The following is a 10,369-nucleotide window of genomic DNA, read 5'->3' as shown; positions in this document are numbered from 1 at the left end:
GGTAGCACCACCACATTCATCCAGGCCATCGATGATGACCAGGTTGGGGACCCTGTGAGCAGATGACGGGGGAGGATGATTCAGATTTTCTAGGATGAGTTCCTTGTACTGATCTTCCAGCCTAGCCTTGAGGATCCGAGGGTCAGCAACGATTCTCTGGTCAACGAAGGGCTTCAAATGCGGCCTTGTCACTACGAGGCCATGTGTGATGGATAGAATGAGGGATGAAGGATTGTTTCGCTTGGGGTCCGATCTGAAAAAGAAGAACGAGGTCACCAGACCATCTTTCTTGCATTCTTCGGCAACAGTCAATGCAATGGCCGACTTTCCTACACCCGCAGCGCCAGAAAGCCAACACACCAGTTCAGTCCTGCACCTGGAAACTCTCCATCGACGAATACATCAGGAAAACCCCAATTTGTGAATTCACCCGAAGAGAGTAAAATTAGTGTTAATTAGTGTTAACTTTGATTAATGCAACGAATTCGATCATTCGCTCGGTTAGTGCGAATTAAACATCCCCTCGTAACGTTAATGGACGTTAACACTCATTTGCACGAATTTGTGTGAATTCCACTACATTATCATATGTTTGTAGGTGCTAAATGCTACTTAATTGCACATTTCTCATTCAGTTCAGTCATCGTGAAGTCAAAAAATCAATGTATTTATTATAATAGAAGTATACTACAGCTACAGGAATCATAAAGTTAAATAAACCAAGAATAATGCTATTTTGCCCTCAATCATTCCTCTGATATTGCATTCACCCTTGCTATTCATTATCTGCTGCTGCTGCAGCCTTGAGAATTGTCAGTTGCCAATCCATGGAACCAGAGGACAGGTTGACTTACATCTGATACTCCTCTAATTCAGCCAACTCAACCAGCCCTCCTATACAGGTCATTGTCTGAGGTATTTTAACTGTCAGTAAGTTTCAGGAGAAAATTTAATCACTCACTAGAATCGGACAGTCTGAATGTGCCGAATAGTCCCTGTAATTGAGTAAGTAAGTGAATAACAGTGTTAGGGATGGCTGAAGGAGGAAAGGCAGGATGGAAGGCGAATGAATGAAGGAGGGGAAAGAAGAAAGAACGAAAAAAAATATTATTCTCTTATGTGACGAAGTCGTGCCCCGGTCCCGGACAGCTCGGACACTTCATGTGCCTGATAACTCGGATATATGGGCATCTCGGACCAACTTTGTAAAAAATTTGAAGTTCGTCGGTACTCGAACATTTTTACTGTTTGCACAATTTCAGACAAATTTGCGCGAATTAACACAGTTGCTCAGATCTGGGAACTTGTCAGAATTTCAATTTCTCCAGAAGCTTGTCATGCCAGGTTCTGGATCCTGACTGTTATAAGCTGGTTATCAACCACACCAACAGCATAGAAGCAGCCTTAAACTTTGTCTAAATTAACCAAAAGTTTGAGAAGTTAAGAAGAATTAATACTTTTAGTTCCCACTGTAACTTAATTTAATTGACCTACAACAAATTACGACTAAGCACAGCAATAAGCGTGAATTACAAGGTTAGCGTTAATTACGGCGAATTCACAATTTGGGTTTTTCCTGATGTAAGCTTGAGCACTGTTTCACGAGTTCCAGGGAGACAACGGCCGCGGTCAACCTGTTGTTCGGAATTATGGGAAGCTCCGACGTCTGCGATCGCTTCCCAAAGTGCTGGAGAAAGGAGATGACCATGAGTTGCTCGCTTTGAAAAACGCGTAATGGCTACCCACGGTTTCCAGTAAAATAATTCTGATCACGACCGACGTTATTGAATACCGCCTGGCCTATCGTAGTATTGAGGGCGCCGCTTAAAATCTGTTGCGTGGGGACAACTGAGGAGGTCTGGGATGGTTCGAACATCGAAGACCAGTAGCGAGAAGGATGGTAGGTAGAAGTCGCACAGCTCTTGTGTAATAACATTCAGTCACCGTCCCAGATTGACCTCGTGACTCTTTTGCATCATTCCTCCTGATCATACAACGATTTCAACGACCGGTCAACTGCCGAAGCGGTGTCCAGGCCAATGCACTTCCGGACAGCTCTCGGGTGAGCTGTGGAGATCTGGATTGAAATAAAGTGAACGAGTCGTAACTGAGATGGCCGCGACCTACATGATGTACGTTCAGCAAACTTGCATCTTCGTGAGCCCATGTCAGTGCTCATGTTCAGGAGGCACCGAGTTTACTTGAGTATATATGTACAATGTCGTACACCGGCAGATGGAGATGTCCGCGGAAGTTGATTTGAACGATCAAAAAGGCGTTGTCCGTACCCCTGCTTCTGAGCTTTGTGTAAGCCCGATGTCGCCTCAGCGAAACGTATTCGCAAATAAGCCCTCCATGGCTTTAAGAGTTGAACGGCTTCAGTCGGGCTTGGCTCTCACTAGGAAAGGAAAGGAAGGAGACATAAGTGGGAAAAGGTATTCCAAAATCTCAAACAACTGCCTCGGAGATCGGATTTACCAATAACCAACACTACACAGAGTCAGGGGCGCAGAGATAATGAATTCCCTCAATTGTAGTCTGGTAACGAGCGAGAGGGGGACGGGAGGGAAAGCTTTGAACTTGCGGATTCGCGAACGCCAATTAGTATCCAGGAGCCTACGACTTAGAGCTTGAGCAACCACAGTAAACTGAAAGGCAAGCATGATGTGCATTTCGAGCTGTTCAATACTATTAAATTCTGTAGTGGCGCAACAGGTCTATAAGTGCGGGTCAGTGACATCGAAGGGGTAACCGGAAGTAGAACATACCGGAGATGTAGGTCTCAAACAAAAGACTCTCCTCCCAGCTGAAGATTTTCCAACGATCACTTGCTCAAGCATCTACCATCGCCCCCATCCATAACCATGTCAGCCGAAGTGACTCGTATCACGAATCCACCCCTCTCGGAACGAGTACCTCTACGACCACGGAGAACGTCTTAAACATTTGCAGGCGACAGAAAGTCATCCTCGGTGCGACATTTGCCATATAAGAATAGCGTGTGGTAAGTGGTGTTTATTGTTCAACCATCGATATTGACCCGCAAACTTACCATTTCACCTCCACAACACTACCTCAAAATCGCCGGCCACCACTACTACGTCACATGTAATAAGCTTTTCGATTCTACCAGTGGTCTCCAAGTTGTGAGTCTCGTTTTCCGCGCAGCCGTCCATTGCGATAACAGCGATGACGAACACAAACACGAAGAATGACTATAAAAAACGCGAAGATGATTGGGAAGATAACCAATCCAGGTGGCTATCGATCGCCCGACATCTGGTAGGCTTCGGTCTCCTGTGGCTGTTGAAGGCGGTGTACTGCCTCGGAGACATGTTTTTGGCTTCCTCTTCTACCCTGACAATACATCATTTGAAGACGAAGAGGTCCTCCGTATGACTTTATGGCAGAATCAGAAGATGAGCAGTTGGAGGAAGGGGTCGAGAAGCCTACAGACGAATACCGGTGCTCCGTGTATCAAGGCTGCTTTACATTATTCGGGCATGCGTCCTGTTTGCGACGAGGAAGACGATGTAGCACACTTGAGGGGATATTTGACGTCTGCTGGTATTGACATTGGATTATCTTATTCCAATCGTAGCCTGAGCTCGTGAACGCATGGGATGAGTAACAGTTTGAAAAGCTTTGGACTAGTTTCCCACCATTCGAGGCTCTCTTCCTTACCACCACGGCGTTTGACGCAGCCATGAAATCTATTTAGTTACCTGGTACGAACTCTTTTTCCACTATCGCGTTTTAGTTCTAGCCCTAGCCTGATAAATTTTTTTCTTTTCATATTCATTTCATCCACACCGTTCTGATTCTGCGGTGAACTTGATAAAGTTCATGGCTAGGTATGAAGGAGTTATGTATGATTCAGCTCCAGGTGTCAGTCACTGCCGCATCGACCCTAATTCAGCTTTTGCAGGCGTCGAAGATGCATCAATCTCTCTCTTGAATCAAGTGCGTGGCTTTGCTTGTTTACTGTCTTGACTCGATCATAAAACCTCGACCTCGATTTGCAGGCACGCAAGATTTGCGCAGCTTCACGCCTTCAACGACTCTGACGATCCCATGCTTTTTACTCATGACGGTGAGCTCAACAGCATCAGGAATGGTTCGTTACTAACTCCAAAGCGTACAGAGCTGATCCCAGGACAACATTTCATTCAAAGTCATCTGCGTTGTCGACAAGCGTTTGTTGCAGTATCTTACTTTTCAGGTTGCCTCGGTGCGTCTCTGTCTTGGTTTCTATTTTTACTATTGAAGTAAACTTCTAAGTAGATGCCCGCCCACTCTGTACCACCCTCTTTACTTTGGCGCGAGAATGTGTGGATTCACCTTCGTGAATGGAATGGATATTTTCACACCTGAAGAACCTCTAGGCAAACTTGGTCTCTTATACGTCATCGCACCTTTCGACGAAGCTTGGTTCAACGCCATTCCGTTCTTTTTCTGACCAACGATTTCTATCGTCATCAACACCTCATGAACTATCTTGCGGACCAGATTTGGACAACTTCGGGCTTCTCGCACACGCACATGTTAATCCGAGACAGGCATTACAAGATTCCCCGAACTTGAAGTTGACGCGGCATTGGAAGTTGCCAATGTATCAGGATGAGTCGAGTTTCATGAATGATGGAAGGATGGCGGTACGTTCAATTCTGAATTCGACCTTACCGTCTCACTTACCCAGGTATCCCCCTCAGGTACCAAATACCCGACCACCTCACGATCTGGCCAAGCCGCTCTTCAGCTTCGTTTAGTCCCATCCTGCAAAACAAAAACTGGCTTCCATCTGGTTAGCTCAAGCGTCTCGTGTCTTTAGCACGTCAAACGTTCCCACTGGAAATGGTTTACGGTGTCTAATCTCTTCCCTCTGAACTCTATCGGCCATACTGATTTTTCATTTCCCAGGACATTTATCCTTCGTGAACGAACCTCTGCTACCGGCTACCTGATCCCTGCGGACACTCGGTGGTGGCAGATGCAGAACGCGTAGCCCTAGGCTTCCTTGTTACATTCCCGAAGTCAAAGTATTGGACAACACCTGTTGGCTCGACGAGTACGTGAGCCGCCTTCATCTTCTTCGTAAACCGCCGTCTAATGTCTGCCCAGCCTCGTGGAGTTCAAATCGAACGGGGACTGGTGTGGAGGTTGTCGACATCGAAAGCTGACGGTGCCCTGGTGATAGGAATTGAGGATGAAGGATTTGTTGGTAGCTGGAGGCATGTTTAGCGTCACCTGTCTCGGTGGTAGGAAGGAAGAGGTTCGGTTATCGTGCGTCCCAAACCTACTCCCATGCTTACAAGATTTGGGATCTTCCCTGTTGTCTTTTCATGTGCCGGTTTCCACGGTTCCCTCGTTCGACCTATTAGTACCACTGGTCTCTTGGTCCTAACCTAATTACGGAGGAGGATTGTGTAGCGCTAAGGCGTCCGTGCTATGTTCATGAATATATGGTATACATGAACCACTGGTCGCTTGGAGGATCATGAGCTCTTGCGGCAACTTCAAGAACTGAACCACGACCAATTTCGTGTGTTCGATGGGATTCGCTATCGTCGAGATTTTCTCTTCTGAAGGAGGATGGTATTAGTATGTCTTGATTTTGCTTTGGATATGCGTAATTAATCGTATGTTGGCTCCTAGGTTCCGCTTCCTTCACATGTGTTACTCAATGAGGGCAATATTGTGGAGGTATAATACAGCGGCACACACTCTCCACCCTCTTACCGGTGACTGCACGCTGCATGCTCCTCAAAGCCACAATTCAATGCCACCTCGGAGACAAGGTTCCCCATTCTATTGAGGATCTTCGCGAGAGATTCGACTCGGATCTCCCCCGTTTGTTCTTGTTCACCGCCCTTACACGGTTCTCCGATGGTTTCCCTGGTACCAAACACTTCCAGCTGGCAAATCTCCATTATTGGTCGTCTGATCCCAAAGGACGCTCAGTGACGACAGAGAATGAACACATAGCGCTTCGTTCCTTACTTATGTTCCTAGAGTCACGGCATCCATGGACACTCGAATGCTCGGCACGTACGACTTCATGCGAAGTTTTCAAGAGGTTAAACGGTTCAATCCTAATATGTATGACCGATGAGATGCCCGTTATTGAACGTATGGTTACTCTTAGATCCCACTGCCTGTTCTGCCTGTTTCCCGGGATCGCCCTCCCTTACCAACCGCCAACCAACCACTGCCGAAAATGGAGATCTTATGGAAGTGTATGTTTCGTCTTCCTCTGGTGACCGGAGGCCATCGAGGGTCTGGTCTGGTCGAAGACATCGGTATGGGTGTGGACGATTGCTGCACTCGGATTGAGCGCCTCGCTGTTGACATCACAATGGAGGGTAGACGACTCGGGTTTCGGATACGGATGTGAAGCATCACGAACACGAAGTCCAACATTTCACGGCTTGAAGGGGGGGAAGTCATCTGGAGGCTTGAAGAGACCGCGGAACGCCCCATTTCTAGAGGGGGGGGAGGGCTTACAGTAACTTTCAGATAATGCGTGATCTGCTTCTTTTGTGTCATTGGAATGCGCAAGAATAGCCAAAATTTCAATAAAGTTTAATGTTATATAATCTTGTGTGAATACGGACGCAGACAACTCGATAGCTGAAGTGTCACTGTAGCTAAACTGTCTGACTGCCAAGTGGTACACTAATGCAATCCCCAGGACAACGGTTCATAGTCAATTCAATGAAATGCGAAGAAATCATTCATCAAGTGGCATAGGCTAATATTAGAGAAAGGAGATCGTTTCTTAAAGGCTCAACTTCACAGGCACAATCGGGAGGGAACTTCTAAAAATGCGCAGCATGAATACAATGAAAAGAAGAATGTAGCTGAAGGTCATACCTCGAGCCACGACAGCAGCTTCTTCCCTGATGTCTCGAATTCCCTTGGATGATAGGATTTGCCTAAACCCAATGCCTTAGCGAAATCCAAGAGCATCCGAAAGTGGGGAAGTAGTTCAGGTAAGGGAAGACATTTTGTAATTAGACGCGGACACTTCACCAACAGTTGGCAAGCAAGATGGCGGCACATAAAGGTCAAATCTTGTGTTTTGTGTGTCTCCAAATTGGCTACAAGTTTTTTAAAAACTTGAGCACAACCAGCTGGGATATTGACGTGATACATGTCCGTTGTACCAGGGATCAGAGTCGAAACACAATTAGAATCAAATGCAGAGCTTGAACACCGGCAAAACTCGGCTGAGCGCAATGTGATCGTGGCCAATCTATGCAATTCCTGGCACTGGTCGTAGTTCATGCCGCAATCCATCATCCATTCGACGCGAATTGTTTCCCCCTCAGGATAACATGCAAAGGACTTTGGATCCGGGGACTGCCACCAATCGACGATTGAGAGGATTATTGTAGCGATGATGTCATCGGGGAATCCTGGTTGCCAATGCGTTGTGCTTCGAATATGAAATCTTCTTTGAATACTCCCAAAAGGATCAAAAAGATCGGTGGTGTTGGTCTGGAAACAAGTGACCTTCAAGATATAGATCACAACTCCTCACAAGATGCATGACTTACTTTAGATTCTAGCCAGGTTGTGATCATTTTGAAGTCACAAAGAAGGCGACGCAGGCAGTTGGGGGACTTCACAAAGGCGCCACCTAAGTCCATATGGTAGAGTTCGAACAACAATTCCTCACTAGGAATGTCGACGTCAGTGCAGATGTGAGCCCAACTCTTCATGAACAAAACCCCATCTTCGCTTGGAGGGATTACACCCATCCGTAAAAGACGGAGGTATTTCAGTGCAAGGAAGTTGCTATGATAGCCTTTTTCGATGAAAAACACCTTCGACCGAGAACGGGAGAAAAGGAAATCCCGGAATGTGTAATGTGTGGAGTCAACAAGAGAAATGGATTGGAAATCAAATTGTTGATCCACGTGAACAATTGTGTTCATCGCTCGCAATGCCTGATCTAAATCCTCTCTCCGGATACCAAGCAATGATTGGATGAAAGCGGGTGAGCATGGACCACGAGATGGTAGTAGAATTGCCGCAAGTATCTGAAGGAGCCTGTCATGACCCACTAACTCCGCAGAAATAGACAAAGCCACGTGGTAGAAAGCATCCACTTCTGACATCAGTGCACTACTGATATCACCCACTCGAGAAAGGCAGTCATTGTTCCAGCATAATACCAATTTTTGTAAAGAACTCGAGTAAGTTAAGTGTATGGTCCTTAGCAGCCCAGGATCATCTTCACACTGCTTGGTAAGGAGTCTAGTCCACCGACAGGCCAGGGAGTCCTTCCACATCGACAGGTCGATGTAGAACTCCCTTGACCGCGCCTGGCTGACAAGGAAATCGGTGAAAGATTGGTGGTAAATGCCAATGACATTTTCACAACCACGGACATCGAGTACCGAGTGCGTCGCACGTAATGTCTGAGCAACCATGCCGGGAGAGAGCCCGAGTAGAAGTTCAATGAATGCTGGAGATGAGTTTGGAACTATGGTGATCGCCGCAAGAATGGGAAGCAGACGCTTGTCACGGTCAGGGTTGGCACGCAATACCACAAGATAAAGTTGGTCGAGATCATTGAAGGGCGAATGAATCGAAGATACAGAGGAAGGATTGGATATAGTATTGAGGATAATGCAAAGCTGATCAGTTGGAAGTGTGTACTCCATCTTGACAAACTTCATGGCAGTTATCACAAAAATGAATTGACCATCAGCTTTCCGAACCAGGAGCCAAACATGATGGGGAGATGGCCATGGGTTTGGGAATACAACCTGCGAATAGCTGGGATCTTCTCGGATCTCCTGGAACTGCTGGTTGAGATAAAGTTCAATGTCGTACCGGGGGCGGAACGAATCATCCAGTTCGATATGTTTGGTCAGGTCACTGAAACGACTAAATTCTTGTCGAATCCAGGATTCAGGACGGCTGCATATGAGGAACCGCATAGGGTAATGGTATGGTTGTTGATACGTGGAAAAAATGATGGAGAGGACACGGCGCTGCGTGGCAGCATCACTACATTCATCGAGGCCATCGATGACAACCAAATCAGGGACCCTTTGATGGGGAGGATGATTCAGATTTTCTAGGATGAGTTCCTTGTACTGATCTTCCAGCCTAGCCTTGAGGATCCGAGGATCAACAGCGATTCTCTGGTCAACGAAGGGCTTCAAATGTGGCCTTGTCACTACGAGGCCATGTGTGATGGAGAGAATGAGGGATGAAGGATTGTTTCGCTTGGGGTCCGATCTGAAAAAGAAGAACGAGGCCACGAGGCCATCTTTCTCGCATTCTTCGGCAACAGTCAATGCGATGGCTGACTTTCCTACACCCGCAGTGCCAGAAAGCCAACAAATTGGCATACTCTTGCAGTTGGAAACTCTCCATTGTCGAATCAGTTTGAGAACTGCTTTACGAGTTCCAGGGAGACAACGGCCCCGGTCAACCTGTTGTTCCGAATTATGAGATGCTCCGACGTCTGCAATCGCTTCCCAAAGTGCTGGAGAATAAACCGTTAGTTGTTTCCACTGAAAGAAACATACAATGGTTACCCACGGTTTCCAGTAAAATAATTCTGATCACGACCGACGTTATTGAATACCGCATTCCCTATCCTGGTGTCGCGGGCACCGTTGAGTACATGTTGATTTCCAGCCTGGAAAGAGTAGGTTTGGGACGACCTGGGCATAGAGAAGACCTATTGCGAGTTGGATGATGGTGGATGAAGGCCAAGGGTGCGTCGAACACGTTCTTACTGTGTTTGGGAAAGTACAGCCGCACAAGACAGCACCTGTCATTCTCATGATTCAGTCCTGATTTTATCAGAATGACATTGTGATGGTTACCGACAGTTTCTGGCCAGCATGAATTGGCTCTCGAGCACGGGGTTTGATCTGGGTAGTTAGATCCTATATTGGTGTATAGTCTCAGACAACCATCCTCACCCCCCCCTCCCAGTTGAACCACCATCACCCCTTCATCCATAAACATGTCAGAAGAAGACTACCACGAATCGACCTCCTAATGCGCGCCTTGCAACGAGTACTTCTACGACCACGGATAACGTCGCAAAATTCGAAGGCTACGGAACGCCATCCTCGATGCGACATCCGCCATAAAAAGTTCCTAAATAAGAATACTTTGCGTGTGGTAAGTTCTTATTGTTCAACCATCGATATTGACCCGCAAACTTACCATTCACCTCCACAGCACTACCTCGAAACCGCCGGCCACCACTACTGCGTTACATGCGATAAGCTTTTTAATTCTGCCGGTGGTTTCCAAGTTGTGAGTGTTCTCCGCTGCCTTCTTCTACCTCAAACGGACCGCATAATTCCTTTCCTCTCGGCTCCTTCAGCGCGTT

At 46.8% G+C, this 10,369-nt stretch overlaps 3 protein-coding genes across 5 annotated transcripts; 1 reads left to right on the top strand and 2 right to left on the bottom strand.

Annotated features, from left to right (window-relative positions):
- Positions 1–1,329: 1,329 nt before the first annotated feature.
- E1B28_002829 (uncharacterized protein) lies at positions 1,330–2,250 on the bottom strand. Of its 3 annotated transcripts, none has more exons than XM_043159776.1 (5): positions 2,128–2,250; positions 1,747–2,077; positions 1,563–1,687; positions 1,458–1,506; positions 1,330–1,409 (listed from the first exon to the last, which is right to left on the bottom strand). In XM_043159776.1, the coding sequence occupies exons 2-4, from the start codon at positions 1,934–1,936 to the stop codon at positions 1,501–1,503; spliced, it is 321 nt and encodes a 106-aa protein (XP_043003382.1). In that variant the 5' UTR covers positions 1,937–2,077; positions 2,128–2,250; the 3' UTR covers positions 1,330–1,409; positions 1,458–1,500. The 3 variants fall into 3 exon arrangements, with proteins under 3 accessions (XP_043003382.1, XP_043003384.1, XP_043003383.1); XM_043159778.1 differs by having other exon boundaries at positions 1,458–1,490; XM_043159777.1 differs by having other exon boundaries at positions 1,458–1,687.
- A 3,506-nt stretch (positions 2,251–5,756) lies between these two features.
- Positions 5,757–6,260, top strand: E1B28_002828 (uncharacterized protein; the record flags this gene model as incomplete). The annotated part of the gene is made up of 1 exon (XM_043159775.1): positions 5,757–6,260. One exon carries the CDS (start codon positions 5,757–5,759, stop codon positions 6,258–6,260), a length of 504 nt encoding a protein of 167 aa, XP_043003381.1.
- A 429-nt stretch (positions 6,261–6,689) lies between these two features.
- E1B28_002827 (uncharacterized protein) lies at positions 6,690–9,941 on the bottom strand. Its single transcript, XM_043159774.1, has 5 exons — positions 9,852–9,941; positions 9,562–9,796; positions 7,560–9,505; positions 6,874–7,500; positions 6,690–6,818 (listed from the first exon to the last, which is right to left on the bottom strand). The coding sequence occupies exons 2-5, from the start codon at positions 9,692–9,694 to the stop codon at positions 6,738–6,740; spliced, it is 2,787 nt and encodes a 928-aa protein (XP_043003380.1). The 5' UTR covers positions 9,695–9,796; positions 9,852–9,941; the 3' UTR covers positions 6,690–6,737.
- Between the last annotated feature and the right edge of the window lie 428 nt (positions 9,942–10,369).

Source organism: Marasmius oreades, chromosome 10 (genome assembly GCF_018924745.1).
Source record: "Marasmius oreades isolate 03SP1 chromosome 10, whole genome shotgun sequence".
Classification (NCBI taxonomy): Eukaryota; Fungi; Basidiomycota; class Agaricomycetes; order Agaricales; family Marasmiaceae; genus Marasmius; species Marasmius oreades.
The sequence above is the reverse complement of the archived record's forward strand: the minus strand, read 5'-3'. Positions and strand labels throughout refer to the sequence as shown.

Bases quoted from the DNA above. Each gene is read 5' to 3' on its own strand.
- E1B28_002827 (XM_043159774.1), bottom strand. From the start codon at position 9,694: ATGCCCAGGTCGTCCCAAACCTACTCTTTCCAGGCTGGAAATCAACAT. The intron at 7,501-7,559 runs GTAAGTCATGCA...ACTTGTTTCCAG, and splicing joins CAACCTGGCTAGAATCTAAA to ACCAACACCACCGATCTTTT. The intron at 6,819-6,873 runs GTATGACCTTCA...GCGCATTTTTAG, and splicing joins AGCTGCTGTCGTGGCTCGAG to AAGTTCCCTCCCGATTGTGC.
- E1B28_002829 (XM_043159777.1), bottom strand. From the start codon at position 1,936: ATGTTATTACACAAGAGCTGTGCGACTTCTACCTACCATCCTTCTCGC. The intron at 1,688-1,746 runs GTGGGTAGCCAT...TCCTTTCTCCAG, and splicing joins GAATTATTTTACTGGAAACC to CACTTTGGGAAGCGATCGCA.